The sequence below is a fragment of the Manacus candei genome, unplaced genomic scaffold (genome assembly GCF_025592945.1).
Source record: "Manacus candei isolate 608988 ecotype Guabito, Panama unplaced genomic scaffold, ASM2559294v1 h1tg000018l, whole genome shotgun sequence".
Lineage (NCBI taxonomy): Eukaryota > Metazoa > Chordata > Aves > Passeriformes > Pipridae > Manacus > Manacus candei.
In genome coordinates, this window is record NW_026138066.1 from 3,483,118 (window position 1) to 3,502,030 (window position 18,913).

At 37.8% G+C, this 18,913-nt stretch overlaps 1 protein-coding gene across 9 annotated transcripts in view; it reads left to right on the forward strand.

Moving 5' to 3' along the window:
* The window catches only part of ANO4 (anoctamin 4), a 165,976-nt gene that overhangs the window by 83,706 nt on the left and 63,357 nt on the right, over window positions 1-18,913 (forward strand). For 5 of the 9 annotated variants that reach the window (XM_051784856.1, XM_051784855.1, XM_051784859.1 and 2 more), the window contains 3 exons: window positions 14,851-14,951; window positions 15,202-15,303; window positions 17,996-18,040. In XM_051784856.1, the coding sequence (XP_051640816.1) occupies window positions 14,851-14,951; window positions 15,202-15,303; window positions 17,996-18,040 (248 nt within the window). Of the gene's footprint in view, window positions 1-6,219; window positions 6,372-14,850; window positions 14,952-15,201; window positions 15,304-15,716; window positions 15,773-17,933; window positions 18,041-18,913 lie in introns of those variants that run through there. The other 4 variants (XM_051784861.1, XM_051784862.1, XM_051784858.1 and 1 more) reach the window with 4 other exon arrangements.

Sequence of the window (18,913 nt, forward strand, 5' to 3'; positions counted from 1 at the left end):
CAAAACACTTAGCTTTAACTGTGTGATCAGTTAATGCCTAGATTACTTTTCCTTGTTTTCACTTCTCCTTTTGTTGAGACTACACATCATTCTGAGTGTTAATTCTGGAAGACTTTAACTCCAGGTTTACTTTCAAGTTGTTCACATATGATATACTGCTTCCAGTATTGTAATGCAATACAGATGCAGGATAGAGGTAAGAAATTTATGCTGGATGAACAAACACAGACCCTGCTTGGACATATAATTTCTAAAAGAGAAGAAGAAGGTCATCTTAGCTTTAACTAAAAACTATGTATCCAAAACAAATCTGATGTTGGGTTAGGATCTGGTCATGTAGCCCTAGCAACTGACTACATTTAGTTTGAACTTGGCATGGTTTTGGGGTTTTTTTTGCTTCTCGTGACTATACTAAACTAATTCATATGGCATAGTTCTACTACCAAATGTACTTGATACCTAAGCATTGCCTAACGATTTTGTTCAAAGTTTTAAATTTATAGTTTGTAAGCTGATTTCATACAGTTCATTTAAAAAAGCATTTGGCATACCAGTAGAAATTGAGTGGTAGAAATGTAGTAAATGGGAACTAATCACATAAGTAGTGAAGATAGCATTCAATCCTTTTATTTTATATATTTTGTATATTTATGTTTACTAATATTTCAGTATAAAAGCAATTCACTATTTGAAACCAATAGCATTCCTTACTGCCCTAGAAAACAGGTCTCTCACAGCTACTACATGCAGAATGTGTTTCAGGAACTAGTTTCAGATATTTAACTAGTAACAGCCAATCCATTTGAGCTTCTGCTGGCACATTGATCTTTGTATCTCCCTGATAAAAGAAGATGTTAATGTAGTACTGGTCCAATTTTCGGGAACAATCCAAGTTGTGTGGGTTTTTGTGTTACTTGCCCGATTAAAAATTTAAGCATTGCCACCATAAGTGTCAAGCTGTCACCAGGGCATATCTAATTGCATTCACTCCCTGCCTCAAGCAGCAACTGATATTTCTGGTGCAACATCTGGCAGCCAAAATGCAGCTGGTGTACACAATAGGCAGTAGAAATATATAATAAGTGTTCTCTAGGGAAAACCCAAAAAGACAGGGGAAAAAAGCACAGTATAAGCTTTGATTTTGTTATATAAACAAATATCTTCTAGCAGGTATAATCTGAGTCTTAAGTTATGTTAATATGACTCTAGAAGTTGTATTTAGAAATATTTTTTCGGTAGTTGATGCAATATAATTACAGAATACATGACTTTTCAAATTTTCAGGTAAATGTAGATAGGTTCATGACGAGGTACTAATAGTTCTACAAAACAGATTCCCTTAATATTGCTGTAACTGTGCTAATTGGGCAGGACTTCAGAGGCTAGAAACACATATTCAGTCAGATACTTATATTTAGCAGCAACTCGGAATCTGGTTTCAATATGATGAATGTTGAGAGAAATTGCAGATGACAGAAAGAGCACACAATAGAGTATCTCCATGACTTTTGGCACATCCCTCAGTGTAAAACCAGAATAGACTTATGATCATGTCAAAGAGAGGTAAAAGTCAGAAGTAAAGAATGAGTATGAAGAAAACAAGAACTTCAAAGACTGAAACTTTTGAGTACTAGTTGTGTCCAGAAAGTGATGATGTGAAAGAGATGTTATATCCAGCAGCTATTGCTTCTGAACATAATCAAATATTATCATCTTTCTGGAAAAAATGGCATCTACTCCTTTTTTTGTTGTTGTTAATATTGCAGAGCCAAAACAGTTATGTGAGACTGATCTACTTTTTTCTGATTTGTGCGTCATCACTGCAATTGTTCATGAGATTTCTGTTACATAAATGTTATTGCTGATTGTGATTCATGGCTAGAAAAGAATTAAGCTGACTTCCAGACCCCAAGTGGCACTTGCAGATCTGAGTTAGGAAAGGTTTAGAAACGTATCTTATATAATTTAGTTCTCTGAGCAGTGTACGATAAAATCTCAATGCCTTTAGAGTTGGCTCCAAGTTTCTTTTTCAGCTGTGACTTCAGTTTATCTGGTTATTGAAAGAGAAATAACTTGTTTGTAATTTATTGTTGTTATATATGTTAATTTATTCAACCAGCCACAGTTTAAAACAGAGTACTTAGCCTATGGACAATTAACTATTTGCAGCTTGCCAGGAGAGTCTGTGTGCTCCTGCAGCCAGGAACAAGCTGCAGGTCTGCTGGGTTTTCCTTTGGTGTTCATATTCTTTCCCTGTCATGTTGATCTTACTCTGCACATATCAAAAATCTCTATCCACTAGAGAAAAAGATGGCTAGGGAAAGCTTCCAACACTGAAATAATATCAACTGTCCTCTGAGCTTTTTTTTACAGAGAGAAAAATATCTGCAAGCATGCCTATGTGAGATATGTGATAGGAAGCACTGGGACAAGTGTGACAGTGATGATTATCCATATTATGCATGCATGATAGGTCAAGCAATATGCAGGATGTCACCTATGGCTAACAGGTTGCCCTTTAGGCCAAATTGGCATTTGGACAAAACTAGGCTTTCTTGGTCTTTGGAGAAGATGAGGTGTTGTATTGGGTTTGCATGGTAGTGAGTGGGGCTACAGGGATGGCTTCTGTGAGAAGCTGTTAGATGCTTCCCTCATGTCCAGTGAAATGAATGCCACCCAGCTCCAAGATCAACCCACTGTTGGCCAAGACTGAGCTCATCAACAACAGTGGTAGCACCTCTGTGATAAAGTATTTAAGAAGAGGAAAAAAACTGCTGCAGAAGAGAGGAATAAGAATATGTAAGAGAAAAAACTCTGCAGACACCAAAGTCACTGAAGAAGGAGGGGAAGGAGGTGCTCTAGCACTGGAGCTCAGATTCCCCTGCAGCCTGTGGTAGAGACCATAGTGAGGTAGATTGTCCTCCTGCATCCCCTGGAGGTCCACAGCAGAGTAGATATCCACCTGCAGCCTGTGGAGGATTCATGCTGGAGCAGGTGGATGCCCAAAGGAGGCTGCGATGCTGTGGGAAGCCCACACTGGAGCAGGCTCCTGGCAGGACCTGTAGCCTCATGGAGAAGAGCCCATGCTGGAGCAGATTTTCTGGCAGGATTTCTGACCATGTTCAAGAGACCGATGCTGGAGCAGTCTGTTCATAATGGACTGCATCCCATGAAAGAGACTCATGCTGGAGCAGACTGTGAAGAACTACAGCCTGTGGGAAGGACCTATGCTGGAAAAGTTAGTGGAGGACTGTCTGCTATGGGAGGGACACCACACTTGATCGGGGTTGTTCCCCTGTAGAGGAATGAGCAGCAGAGACAATATGTGGACAACAGTCAAGACAACTGACTGCAGCCCTTGCTCCTGGTCCCCCTGTGCCACTGGGTGGGAGGAGGTAGAGAAAAGTTGGATTGAAGTTGAGCCTGGAAAGAGGAGGGGCTGGGGTAGGGTGTTTTAAGGTTTGGTTTTATTTCTCATTATCCTATTCTAATTTGATTGGTAATAAACTAAACTAATTTCCCCAAGTCGAGACTGTTTGGCCCATGATGGTAATGGATGGGTGATCTCCCCCTGTCCTTATCCTGACCATGAGCCTTCTGTTATATTTTCTCTCCTGTCCTGCTGAGGAAGGAAGTGACAGATAGTTTTAGTGGGCACCTGGTATCTAGCCAGGGTCAACCTACCACAGATGTATTTCAATGTGATTCTACTACTGCAAATAGTATCAAGCATTCTGTAGCTTTCAAGGGCTCTAGTAAGTTGTTTCAGTCTCACTTTTCCAATCCTGTTATTCAATAATCTACAGCTAATGAACTTACAGTACAAATTACGCAGCCTACAGGAGCTTTGATTTCATGAGCAGCATAAGATGCCATTATTAGCAGGTGCAGTTTGTTGTTTAATGTTTAACCACTGGGCGTGATTGTATCCACAAATCATGGATGGAGACATCAAAATGACATAAACTATGCACGCAAAAAGGGAACCAGACTAAAATGCAAGCCCATCACAAGCATTATAAGTGAAAGTGCTTCCAACTATTTAATTTAAAACATTGGGCTGTTCATTTCATCCAAATTCAGCCAGAGCAAGTTGAAAACAGACTAGTCTTTCAAAGGTTTATTGTTAGTTTATTATCTAATGCACATAGCAAGTGGAGTCTTTTCTCAGCAATCCTTTACAGAAAAATGTCCTTTTCCAGAGAGTATTCTGCACCAAAACACATGGTCACTAAACTGTGGAGAAGTTTCCAGCTGCTTGAACTTCCGAGGGAAAAAGTTTCAGATTTCAAATACTACGTCCACCATACAGCAGAGTGGCAATTTAGAAGAGAACTTTGAGGAAGTACATGAAAGTCTGGCTAGATAGGGTCTGAACTCAAACGCAGTTTTTAAAGATAAACTTCTTGATTGTTTGAGGGAGCCCAGAAATGAGTATGTTTCCGAGTTGGCAAATTCCAGTCTTTAACAGGGCTGTATAAAGCTAGCAGACTAGGAAAGTTGTTGCTGAAAACTTGGTCTACTTTTGAAAAAAAAGTATGGCTTTTTTTGTGGAGTATGGAGGTAATACAGAAAATACGTAGATAACCAAAAGCAGATAAAAAAGCCCCTGATATACATCTCTTCTTTCAGGAATGAGTAGAATTTCTTGTCAAAGAGTTTCCTGTCATTAACCTTCACAAATCGGAATGTCAAGAACCTTTTGAAGGAAACAAACAGGCAATAAATTAAGAAAAACTGACAGTTGTTATATATGAGATGCCCCCTATATGTCAAAAGTCACCTTTCCCTTTATAGTAATGGGTCTTAAACTGCAATTATTTTTGAGATGTTTGCCTGCCAGTGGCGTCAGGAACAAGCACAATGCACAAGGCTACAATTACTTTATGCACAGTGAGAGTTTCCATCGCCCAAAGGTGACATGAATACATTTGCTGCAAAACTCCCTTGCAGTAATGGCTTAATAAACAGAAATCTAGAGTTGTCTGGAGGGAATAGAAAGACGGACTATACAGAAATGCAACAGTACGCTTTAAGTTCTCATTTCATGTTGATGGTTTTGGTGTTGATCTTGTTTTGAGAAGAGAGCACTGAGTTTACAGTATTATGCTTCTAAAACAAGTAGTAATCGTTGGTCTTGGGGACATTTGCATCTTCCTCCAAAGCATGAAGTGGTGTGGGGCTGCCTCCCTGAAAGTACTGCCAAGAGGAAAGCATGAATCTGGAAAGGACAGCACTTTCTCTCATGTTCTTGGCACAAGGACTCCAGGCCCTTTCATTGTCCAATTACTTACTTTATTATACTAGGTTAATTCAGTCATGGAGCAAGTGGGGCATTGGCTCTCTGCACCTTAGATTAACTGTATTTCAATTACAGTAAGAGCCTCACAAATAGAACTAGTCAAATTATATCAGGACTCCACTTTCTTGAAAAAGATGTTTCAGTTTATGGGTCTCTTGGTCCAAATTAAATGCAGCATTATCCACTGCATATTTACATATTTGTTTTTTGCTATTTGAGTGGTAATGAAATGGTGTTGTAAATGAAGTTTAATAAAGCATGACTTGAGGGAAAAATGCTCCTGAGATAACCACATTGGCTGAAACTTCTGTCAGCCAGTTAGTCCTGTCCCCCTGTTTAAAGTCTTATCTGGTTTACAAAACTCTCTTCTGTGCATAAATTATCTTTTATATATTTATCGGAAAGCCTTAGGAAGAATCTGCAAAAGAGCCTTTTAGGTAAAACTCTGCAAGACCTTTTAGTTTCCCCTTGAAGAGCTTCATAGTGCTCTACTTGTTACTTTTGTTAGGTACACCTTTGGTTTTGTTAGTAGACTCAAACAGACTTTTCCATTTATAACAAGATTGACTCCTCTTTCTGAAGTCTCCATTGTCAAGCACTAAAATATAAAAACTTTTTGCTTACTTTTCTTTTAACAGCCATCTCTTACACCTTTCTAAAATTCAGAACTTTTCGTAGAGAATAATACCTCCACAGTTAAAACATAGATAGGAGAAGAACAAAACAAAGACGTAAATCTGGAAACCGTGACTCTTTACTTTCTCTTGCTATATGCAAAATTCTTGTTCTTTTCGACAAGAAACTTGTCTTTCTATATCTAGACTTCTGTGCCTTTCTGTGCCTTAGAAGCTAATAATCTGTTTTGTGACATCATTTTCTGGGGAATCTGGAGCTCCAGCTTCCTACCATCACAGGAGTGCTGGAGGGAAGGCACATCTGAAGGGCAGCTTCATGAGCAGAGCTGTTACCAATGCTAGATCAGGATGACCATGACTTTTTTCTTCTGTATCTGTAGTTCATTGCAGACTATAGCCTGGCCATTCATCTCCAGAGTTCTTGAAGTTGTACTGTGAGTGGTATCACTAAAGGAAACTGTGACTTTCTGAGACAGGATTGGATTAAACAAATGTCCTGAAACAGCAGTTGAGAGGATGGAAACTGTGATATGTAGAACATCCCAGGTCAACATTTAGCAGATTTATGGATTTTATCATTAGCTTCAGAAATTCACAGCAGAGAGGAATTCAAGTAATAAATTAAGAAAGTACTGATCAAAATCAAGAGGCCTTTTAAAGTACAGAGGACATTATGGGAGGCTTTGCTAGTTACAGATCTGCATTTTCCTACGGCTTCTCTGTGGGCAGAATAAATAAAGTGGGTTGGGGGAAATAGATGGTAGCCAAGGCCCTGTAAATTGTTCTGTATCAAGAGCTGTCACTGTGATGTGTCCCAGACAGCTAAACAGTAAACTAGAGTCACCCATGAAGGAGCAGTTGTTGGAAGTAATGTGTCTACACTACTGCAGAAGTTAGCGTAGGTGGTGAGGAAGGTGAGAGGAGTCCAGGGAAAATAAGGTGGCTGTACTGCAGAGCCCCAAGAGGGGAAAAATGTCTTATTGATGTAGCTGTTAGTGATGTACATATCTGGCTGGGGAGGAACAAGACCTTCTAGGCAGCAGTTCATCTCAATTCGAGGAAAACATAACAAATGAATCATACCCTGAAGGTGCCTGTTCCTCTCCATTGCAGATATCTAAACTTAGTTGCCCTGAATCACACCTGTGATGTTTGCTCCTTGGGAGTAAGCCTTCAGGGAATTTCTCAGGATCAGTGGACTTAGAGACATGACAGTGCCAATGTTCTGATTCAAACCTAGTGGCCTACCTGCATCCGGTAGGGAAAACTGGGTCAGATAATGTCACACATCCTATCTATAAACTCGTCAAGTTAAGCTTTTTTGTTTGCTCTGTGTCCAAGTGTTATCTATGGATTTACATAAATAGATCTGTGGGGTACAAGATCATCCCCAATACTGGTAGAGTATAAAGTATACAGCTAAAGGAATTGTGTAACAACTGAAAATTTCCATTCTAAACTCCCCAAGCTATGGAATAAATAAAATGTTTCTGCAGTTTTTCCATTTTTTAATCTTTGCTGGTTTGATTGTGAATTGATGAGTTGGCCTGTTTCTGGTCTGCATTGTGAAAGGAAACACAATTCATGTGTCTTATTAAGGCATTTTTCCAGCCAAAAGGCACAATATAAACATTATTTGGGAAAGGTGAGTGTATGAGAGATTTGGGAAAGAGGGGAAGAATAATTATGGTGAGAAAGCGTAAGAGGAAGCTAGTATCAAAATGTGGAGGCATATCAACATTAAATCATGGCAGACATGTAAGAAAAGCCCCCTCCTCACTGTGTAACTCCCACTATAAAAATCTGAGTGTAAAATCTCTTTAGAAATACAATACAAACTCTTAACATCTTGAAACAAATATTTTGTATTTATGGAGAATGTCTTAACAGAATGCAGAGAAGGAAAAAGGCAAGGAATTAATAATCACAATATAGTTTAGACTCCACAAAGAGTTTTAGCTGAGGAAAGAGGGAAAAATTCTGAATATGTAAAAATATTTCATTTAAACAGATTCAATATTAAAAACCTGATATTACAATGTCATGCTAGTTGTTAAAAAAAGCTGTCTTTACAGAAGAGAAAACAGATCTAATCCGGTAGTATACCAAAAACATGCTCTTTTAAATGGAGAATTTTTTAAACTAAATAAAAGTGAAAATTTTCTTGTGTTTCCCGAAAAATTTTTGGAAATCTTGTCCAATTTGCTCCATTTTCATATAATTTATTCAGTTTGGTGTTGCAACAAAATGCTTTTCACTCTCAAATGGCATCCCAGTTGGCCACTGGAATGTTCATATAGGATTCAGCTTGCCTAGCTAGTGGAAGTTTTTATATGCTGATTCTCTTATTAATTAATTTCATAGACTACTTGTAAGACATGAAGGATATTTTCCATCAGATAGTGTGTCACATAAAAGAAAATCTAATTTTCTAAATTCATTACTAGATTTCTGGTGTAGAAATTGTCTAACAGAAGCCTTTGCAATCAGGGTCCATGCACAGGTATTTTACTTCCTGTGACTACAGAAAGGTAAAATTAGATCAACAGTCTGGGACATAGTACCAGGCCACAATTTGGTTCAGATCTCCTCAGGATATACAAGGACATAAATTGATTACTTGCACTTATATTTCTTATCCCATGGCCAGAGACTATCACAGTCAGTTCCTAAAAATTGACAATGGACACATGATTATGTGTCAAGTTTTCTTGAATACCTAGAATTTGTATTTTCTAAAAGCACATGTGCACCTCTCTAAATGCCTGACAGACATTCTCCATAACTCTAACAAACTACTACCAATATCCAAAAATACTAAGACCCCTGCTGAATAGTTACACAACATAAAGGACTGGGGTATTAAGTTCTGTATGGTCTTAATTTGATTATTTTTTTCCTCTTCACACACCTTACCCTATTCTGGCTTCTGGTAGAGCAGTTGTCTCTCCAGATGTGACACTGTTACTGCAGAAGGGGGAAGTTCTTTCCAAAGAAAAGTAGGAGGTTGAGAATAGGTTTGATTACCATTATTCAATTTGCAATTCAAATTAAAATAATTAAATAAGTTTACCTTCTTTTAAATTGCAAATCGTGCTCAGACCGTGTAAGATTTCCCAAAAAAATTACATACAAAGCAACAAGAGATAAAGGCAAATCCATCTCAATATGTTGGCTTCAGCAAGCCACAGTTCCAGGTTGACCATAAAAAGAAATCTCATGCAGAGATGGTGTTTGCATTTTACTTCTACTCAAGTAAACTACCCTGTTCTTGGAGTTGTCCGCCCACTCATATATTTTTGTCTACATGGAAGGACATTTGCAAGTGTTTCCCCTTGTTCTGTTTCAGAATTGTGATCCTGTAAAATACTGCCAGAAATTAAACACTGAAACAATACCACCTGCTCTGAGTTGGATTAGATGACACATTGCCTGAATGCTGGCAATAAGCAGCCACCTGCCTTCTTTATTGACCCCACTGAAGCAGAACCTCTGGAAGTACTTTGCAAAGTAAAAATAAAGCTTTACTTCATCATCGTATTTTGTCGTGAGATTTCATGTAAAAATTATTTTAAATTGTGATCATGTGGCTTAAATCCTTAAATCAAGTTATTCTGCATTTTACATGTCAGTGTCCTCAGATCAAAATTGTTTTTATCAATAGCTTTCTATTTTTTGGTTGGGGCTTTCTTTTTTTAGTCTTATTTTCATTCTTTCTGCTTTTGCCCTAAGGTTTCTTTTAAGTCAAAAGTTTCTTAAAATCCTAACTAAAATGTGAACAGTGTATTCCCCTTTTTCACTAAACCTGTTTTCTGGTTGAAAGTACATGTGTGAAAGATATTAGCACTGCTATTTATTAGATTCCTCAGAGGCATGAACGTGGAGGTAAACGCTTGTGTGTATGTAATATTTTCCCCGAAACCGAACATATATTGACAGTACCTAAACAATTGCCCAGTGGTAGTCTATGCACTTGAAAAGTACTGGCAGCATATTCCTGCTGCTTTTCCTGTTCTGTGGAATTACCCTTGTGAATTTACAAGTACTTTGGTTTGACTGAGGAAGAACAGTATAATCAACTAAAATTTACTGGGGTTTTTTTTCCACTTAAAATACATCCACAAGGCAAATCAGTCTGTGCTTTTAAGATATCAGAGTAGTTATCAAAAACAGTGGAACCTGTAGTAGTTATTATTTACTACTCTGCACTCAGACATCATACAAAGCTAGATTATAGAAAGAATTGTTACTAGAGGAAGTATGTTGATTTTCTCTCCTTTTCTGGCTTTTGCTGCAGTATGGTCTTTTCAGAAATTAGCTATGTTTACCAAAACATAGCTTTTCAGTCTGGCTTTTTAACTTTTTTCCCCTATTACTATTCATACCTAAATTAATACCTGCCTATTAGCCTCAAGGCAAATAAACAATGGTACCATTCAACTGGAGGCACTATAATTTTACCCTTTTCAAGGTTGTATCCTGTGAATCTGTTTTCTCACCTTTTTAACTTTTAGACTCAAGAAATGCTTGTATCAAGATGAGTACCTACAGCGGTTTTTGTCTTAAAATGACTAGACAATATTATTGAAGATTAACTAAAATTAGTTAGCAGGAGGAGAATGTTCAAAAGGGTATTTGACAAAAGGTACTTATTTCTAGCCTTGTTCCTGGAAGGCAGCCTGCAAATACAGCAAAATATGGGCTTTTCAAGAGACATTCAATGTCAGCATAACTTTGCTTCCATTCAAGCTAGCAATGGTAAGTTCAGAATGAGCAGAGTCAGGTCAATAACGAATATATATGTTTAACTTCTGCCATCAAAAAGCATTAGAATGCTTGCAGGACTATGTGTGTGTTTAGTAGCCAGAAATTAAACAGCAGTTATCACCACTCTGTTCTTGCTTTAGAAAGAAAATGAGAACCTGAACTTTGCAAGTTTTCCTTAACCTGATGACTGTAACTCACCAAAGCTGGTGTTTCTGCTTTTGGAGTTATATAGATGGCCCCCCTTTAGTCTATTCCACTCCTTATATTTGTGATACTGGAGAAGAATATGGAGCTTCGTTTTTAAACATGTTTGTGTTTGATTGGTCTTCTTCGGGAAATAAAAATGTCTTTATAAACTTAATGGTAAAGCAGAAAAATAGTCTTGCCAGAAGGGCAAATCTATAATTGTGGTCTTATGGTATGGCCTGTATTCTACGACTGGCAGCAATGATATGGTACAAAAGTGGTTTGTCAGTGAAGCCAGAAAGTATATTGACTATCTGTAACCCAGATTCTGATCATCTGAACTCCACCATACAAACCTGCTTTGAAGATCAGGGTTCAATTAAACTAAATGCACATTGCTACAGTTTCTCAATGAGAATAACAATTAAATAAAGTTCTTCTAAGAAATAAGTTGTTTTTTAAAGAATGCAATCCTGGAAACTGGTAGTTTTAATCCAATATTTCTCTAGAGAAGAGAGCCATTCTTCCATATAAAATATTCTTTTCTCTAGCCAATTTCAGTCAGTGGGCTGCCCGGAGGCTGTGAAGTCTCTGCCTGTGGAGATGCTCAGTACTCAATGGGACAAGCCCCTGTCTGAGCAGGCTGATCTCAGGTGGCCCTTCTTTAACAAGAGACTAAATCCAGATAACCCCTAGAAGTCCCTTCCAGCCCAGATGAGTCTGTGGTTCTCTAGTTCTGGTAAGTCTCTTCTCACCTAGAGTTTGCACTGTTCTGAAGACCAGCAAGAATGTTATTACTGACAAGAAAAAAATCTATTTTGTTATGGGTATTCGTCCTCAATAAATCAATTTGATTTGATTGATCAGTTTGATCAAACCAATTTGTTTGATCATGGGTGGTCTGACTGTTATTGCTTGCTGATAACTCCATAGGCACTGGTGCCACAAGTCAATTCCAAACACTTATTCCATTTTTGTGTTTCCTAAGTGTTTTATCTCATTGTCTGTCCCCTTGATTCCTCTGTTTTTCTTTCTTCATCATCAAAATATCACTTTCTAGCAGATTGCTCATGTCAATAGTTGTCTTAGTTAAATTTCAAAAGGGAGTAATGTTACATTGATTTTTGTTTGCTTGTTCCCATAATGTGAAATTGAGTTTATATCTCCAAACCATTCAATGAACCAAACCTTAGGCTGATTACAGGTTCTTCTTACAGAAGAATGCTCCTCTCCTCTCAATGACAGAGTTATAAGCTGAAGGATACTGTGTCTAAATACTAATCTAACCAAGAAAGTTTAGGATATTTTATTCACTGAATTATTTTTGGAACTAAGATGATGTTCATGTTTTTTTTTTTTCCAGATATTTTGGTTAGCTATTTTCTCCTTAGATTAAGCAAGAGTGACAGTTCATTCCATTGGCCCTTCATCTGGATTTGTTATTCTCTTTCCAATCTTGTTTTTCTCAGCCTTGTTTAGTGCTGTTCTTTATGAACACAATATGAGCAAACCAAAGAGAAATGGATTTCCATATTAATAATTCAGTGTTGGGGTTTTTTTTCTCCTGAATATAACTGAACCTCCCAAATGTATTTTGGTTAGATCTTCTGTTGACAAAGCTGATAAAATAACTGCAACATATTGAGTAAAAAAATATTCTTTAAACATCTGTATTGTGATAACTATTTGGAAGTTTTTGTGTTTCTGTATAAAAACATAACACATGAGAAATAAAATTTAGATGAAGATAGTGTTCGTTTGTGAAACAGCATCTTCATAAGGTATGTTTGGCTGCCATATCCAGTATGGCTTAAACTGCAATGTGCTGGAAAATGCCTATAAGCTTCCTGTTTAACAGCCATCACTAAGTCTATAGGCTGTTTCTAATTAATTTCTTCCATTTCTCAATCTTTATTGGTGTGTCAGGACTGTAGTTTTCTTCTGTATACTGGGCTTATTAGATGGTTCTTTTGGGTTTTGATGGATTGTGTTTTGTTTTGTTTTTAATCCAAGATGTTTATCACAAAATTACCAGTCCACTGTTGACTTAACCTGATCTTTGAGAGAGCAGTTTGCAGGAGATTTTTAGGGCAGAAAAATTTAGTTTTGGTTTTGTGGTATCTACTTGCTAAAGTCTTATGGGAAAATATAAGTTAATTTGTGAAATGTACCTATAAAGGAAAAACATCATTAGAGCCTGATTTAGAATCCATTAAAGTCAATGGAAAGAGTACAAGTGAATTCATTGTCTCTGAAGCAAGTCTCATGGGGGCATTTTGTTGCTGTTGTATCATTTTGTATTGAAATATTTTTCACAAATTCATCAGCAAAAGAACAGCAAGATTTTTTTCCACAGTTTTTAACACCAGAAAGTCACTTGTTTCTTTATCCGTTAAATCCATTTTTTTGTGCAGCCCGGTGAAACTTTGAGTACAGATATTTCTCTGTGTTCATTATGTTCCAATATTATATTTGTCTAAAAAATGTTACCTCTGTAGCGACTGAGTTGGGGGTTTTTTTCTTCCTTTTTTTTGATGTGCTAAAGAAAATCATACATATATAACTTAACTGTTGGAGCTTTCATTCCTATCATGTCACAAACTAGTAGTAATGTCTTAGCTACTCCAAGGACATGAATGTGCTATAGCAGTTTCAATAATTTCAGCATCTATCAAGATAATGGAGGAAGGGCATCAAAAATATAAATGTTAGCCTCCCGACCATATAGTTATAGTAGTTCCCAGATAAACAATACTAGATTTAAGAACTCTCAGTAAGTTGTGTTAACCAAAAATTAATGTGAGAAACATTGAACATAATACAATGCCTAAAAAACTAGGAAATCATCCTCAAAGCTAACCAACAATTTTCTTGCCTGGTTTTCTGTCTTCATACTTACTTTTTCTTGTACTAAGTACATCTTTACCCATTTCTTGGAATGCCATCCATTTGGTTGTCTAAAACTGTATTGTATGTAATTTTATGAAAATTTCATTAATTTTCATTAGAATTTGAACATTTTATCTTCCAGTATTATCATGTGGCTCTCTGTGTTCTCACATCAGCTTCAGCCAGCCCTGATGTAGCTTTCTTGTAAAGCACTGTGTCTCCTCCTGAGTGCAAACAGAGCTAAATTTCTTCTCTTCTCCTCTTTGCTGCATATTCACTGATCTTTGCCATGCAGTTTTCTGTTAGGTAACAGCCATTCTGATGTGCACACCCTACATACAGTTCTCTTCATGCTGTGTACAATCCATAGTAAAGAAGATGGTAACATTGGGAAGAGATCTTGCTGGCATAGTCATGGCCCTTGACCTCTCTGGGCAACAAATCTGGACAATATTTTATGCTTTACATAGCATCAATTTTTGTTTTCTCCCACTGGCTTTAGTTCTAACACTCAGAATTCATGTGCCTCAGAGAGAAGTAGGAGGAAGAGATGCTGAAAACCATGGCTCGGTAGCTTGGACTTCATTATTTGTCCACGTGAGGCAACAGAAATAAAACCACACTGTCATACAAACTTGTCTTGGTTGCTAGATGTACCTCCACACATCTGCACTTCTGTGTGAACACATAAAACCATATCAGTTGAAAGCATCAATCTTGACCTGCCATTCAGCTTTTAACTGAAATTCAGGACCAAGCTTTCTGACCCAGATTTACCTGCCAACCTTCCTTCCACTCAACCCTTGACTAACCCATAGATGCACGTCAGTCTCTCCTCTATGTCCTCTTTTCCATGTGAAGGAAACACACATGCAGGCCAGAAGGGAGTCACAGCATGGGTTTCAGGAAAGCAAAAGTAAAATGAGTGGACAAAATACTGATAGAACTACACATTTGAGGCAGAATTGGGAGCTGGGAAGGGTGACACAAGATATTGACATCTGACCACAGCTTATTCCTATTTTACTTGAAAAAGTAAGCCCTGGTGGCTGTTTTGTTTTTCTCTTGCAGTCATCTCTAACAAACAGTGACATCATCTTTGTGAAACTGCATGCCCCTTGGGAGGTCCTGGGCAAATATGCTGAATTGATGAATGTAAGAATGCCTTTCAGGTAGGTGTAGTTGTGTCTTGTCTCAACTTCCAAAGTCACACTGTACTGTAAAGCTAATATGATAATACCAAAATGCACATGGACAAGCTCTTCTTTAAGATACCACACATCTTTAGAAAATATAAATGGAGTACCTTAGATACCGTGTTCATTGCTGTTTCTTGTTAAAGCCTGCAATTTCAGTATAATGGTTTGAGATTAAGATGGGCTGTAGCAGTGAAGCTGTTTTCATGGGGTATTCTATTCTTAGGCCCTTTAACCCCTTCAATGCTGGAGCCCCCTGCATACTTGTGCGCTGCTGTTTTTTAAATGGACATTTCATTGAAATCAATGGGAGGTCAAGAAGATCCAGGTACGTAAGGCAGCACAGAGAGTGCATGTCTGTTGAACGTATCTGGTATGCACTCATAAAATGCTTGTATAGTAATTATGTAATTAGTATCCCATAAATAAGTATAAATAAGTAACCCATCCAATAGGAGAACAATTCAGACTCTAAATGCTTTTTTCTGTGGAGAAAATAGAGTATGTATACTGACAACCAAATTAATTCCACATTGAGATTCAGAATATTTTTCTTATTAATTTAATTTTATTTGCATGTTGGGGTAAAATTTTCTATGTAAAACATTGCTTTCATTCTGCTGGTTATCCGAACTGTTAAAGTAGCCTAAAGACTTCCACTGGAACTGACCAAAACCCATGAACTAAGAGGCATTGATTCTTCTTTCGATTAGCAGGGTTTATAGATGTAAAGCTCCATTGATTTTAATGGAATTACTCCTGAGGAAGAAAAGGATCAGACCCAGAATATGAAACTAGTAAGCTGGTGCCCTTTGTAGGAGTCTTTCTGGTTTTTTCTTACCTAAGGATGAAAAACACCTCTGGTATGAGACAACTTGTAGCAGTACAGAACTTGCAAGGAAAAATGGATATGTACAAATGACAAAATTGTAGGCTTATTTTGTATTTATTTTGGTTTTCATTTTCACAGTAAATCTTCAGCTGCTCTTTCTTGTTCTTTTAGTGCTAAAGAGAAAATTCTAAAACCATTCATCACAAATCATTGCAAGATATTAATATTCTTTTTTAAAGGTATTCTAGCCATAGAAACAACAGGCTAGGCCAAAAGTGTGTCTCCTTTGACTTCTGTGGCACTCACTGAGGTGGACCTGTCCCAGTAGCAGGGTAAGGTCTCATGATTCACAAATACACCAGGAACTTCAATTTTAGTCATTGAGCAGCTTATTCTTTCCTAATCACTCAGCAGATAGCAAAGCAGGTGCCATACAGATGATACAGAAAGTTTTGAAAATACTAAAGGTTTCTTTAATTGCTTCAGGATCACAGTTTCATTCTTTCTACAACCACAATGAGAGTATTGTTAAGAGGAAATTGTGGTGATTCTCTAATGTCTGGTGGGCAGGCTCTTCAATTTTATTTTAAAAGCAACACTACTGTTTACCATTTAAAAACAAGGACCAGAATTTTACAAAGTGCCCACAAGTCTAGACTACCTGTATCCAGATGCCTTTGTGTAACCCTCATTTTAAGGGCTGCTGATTGCATATCACTCACGATATTTCAGGCTGGAATCCTGCAAGGTCCATGCATCAGTGATTGAAACCAATGCTGTTTCAAAGCATGGTTGCCAAAAGAGTGGATACCTCTGAATATTTGAAGCAAACTCAAGAAGTAGATAGCATCTTCAGTAACACTTAGCTTTGACCCTTCTCTGCTCCTATTGAATAGAGCAAGATAAATAACGCTATCAAAAGAAGGCTGGCCAACATGAAATAATTTTGAAAATGTCACTTCACCAACACAATATGGACTCTGTCAACAAAAATAATGCCAAAAATTCTGAAAATTAACCTGGAATGCTAACAAAATTTTTCCCCACAGTTTATAAAGCATCACTGCTCTCTTATTTTAGAGGGCTTGCTTCCAAAGTACTAACACCATTACTATGCTACATTCAGAATATGTGTGGTACACACATATGTGGTTACACAATGGAGCCTCTCAGAATACACAGAAGCCACCTTGATTTAGCAATGACCTTCTATGATGACAAAGTCAGCCCCTGGAGGAGGTAACCAAAAGTTCAGGCAGGCATCCAAATCTTCCAGTAAGGAATGTCAGTCCAAATTCACACTTAAGAGCCCTCAGATTTTCTCTTATGAAGATGTGATCTCTGTGCTGAAGGCAATGGCTCAAATCCTGACAGCTGTGGTGTTATAGACATCTATGAGCAGGAGAGTGGGATGGGAGGTGGACTCCCTGTCCTGGATCTACACATCATGGTTAGGGGGCCACTCTGCACTGCAAGGCTGGTCAGGAAGCTCACTGAGAGCGGATTCAGCATGAGTCTGCTCGCATACCCCTGTCTGCTCACTTGTTCATCACATGTTACTGATTGCACTCACATTACATGTCTTGCTGATTTCACTGACAACAGAAATCAGCTGTGCCTGTATGAGTAGCAGAGGGAGTGGCTGCACACTTGGCAGGGTGCTGAGCACATCCATATTTGCTTGTGTAGCCTATATTCTGTTTCAGGGGATATTACCCCAACAGCAATCACTGATCTTGCTCGGTACCGCATGTGTTATGGCACATTGCAACATAAGGTACAGCTTTCCTGGCTTTCCTACATGATTTCCCTTTGTGTTTCACCAAATACAGCTTTAATAATTCACTAGTAGCTGTCAGATAATTTATCCATATTTGTGTCAGTCCTATAGAATTCCTTCAACACCTTATGGACTTCTCCAAATAGAAACGTCTTTGGGTCCCCATCTTTCACACATGACAAATAGCAGAAAAGGAGGAGACAAAGGGAAAATTATGAACTTCTGGCAATTCAAATGCCACCAGAGTCTGTGTGGCTTCCTGTGACAGTTCTGTTAATCTCTCTTTTAGTCTCTTCCTCCACCTCTTACAGGCTTCTGTCTTCAATCTCCTTTCCTTCCTTGCTAGTTCATACTGTAACTGACGATGGGTTTTCTTCTCGACTGGCTTCATTTTTGCTGTTCTTCCAGGAGAAAAATCTATTACCTGCACCGCCGATACAAGTTCATGAATAGGTGAGTACAATTCTTATGCCAGTCCAGTTTATGTTCATTTAGACCCAAATAAAGTCAAGCTGGAAGGAAAAGTTTATTAGCTGTGTTTGTAGGAAGGGTGAAGGGAGTGATTACACACTAGGACATCTGCAAAAAAATAATAAAGAATTTGCATTTTTAAGGCATCTGCAATGTAAAAGAGGCAATTCATTTTATCAGTGATGCCTTCTTTAGGAATAAGGAAATATTTTATAGTTGATGGACTTATAAAGAAGAGTAAGTATGTTAGTGCAAACACTGTATCTCTTTCTTTTCATGCAGCTCATTAGGGAGTTTCTTGGGGTTAGAGTACCACAGTTACAGCTTTTTGTTCATTTCCATACACCTTGCTTATTCGTAATAGTGATGGCATTATTTATTTATTGCTATCTCTGTGGGGATGCTTAGTACTTTATTGGTAGATAGGAAGGCAATGAACCAAGTTCATCTCTGGTGTAACATTATTGAGCTTGAGAGATGAGTATTTTCCAAAAATCTTTGAAGTGCTTTCACTCAATTATTAAATATCTTTAAATTTGTGTTTGATGCCTGGTTTATGTCTGACTTAATGCACTGAAACACTTTCAATGCTGCAGTTTGCATTTCCTTTTTGATACCTTGAACAAAATTAAATGAAAATATCTCCAAAATGCCTGAAAATCATACGGGCTTGGCAAAGACCAGATCATACGTTGGCATTTAATGCCCCAGTGCTGGTGATGCGGTTTTACAAAAGGGTCTAGTGCCTGATTTACTGTGTCAAGCTGAGGTCAGTGGAAATATTCCCAAGAACCTCTTAGAGAGAAGAATTAATTTGAAAAATCTGCATTTTGGAGTACAGAGCTGTATCACTTT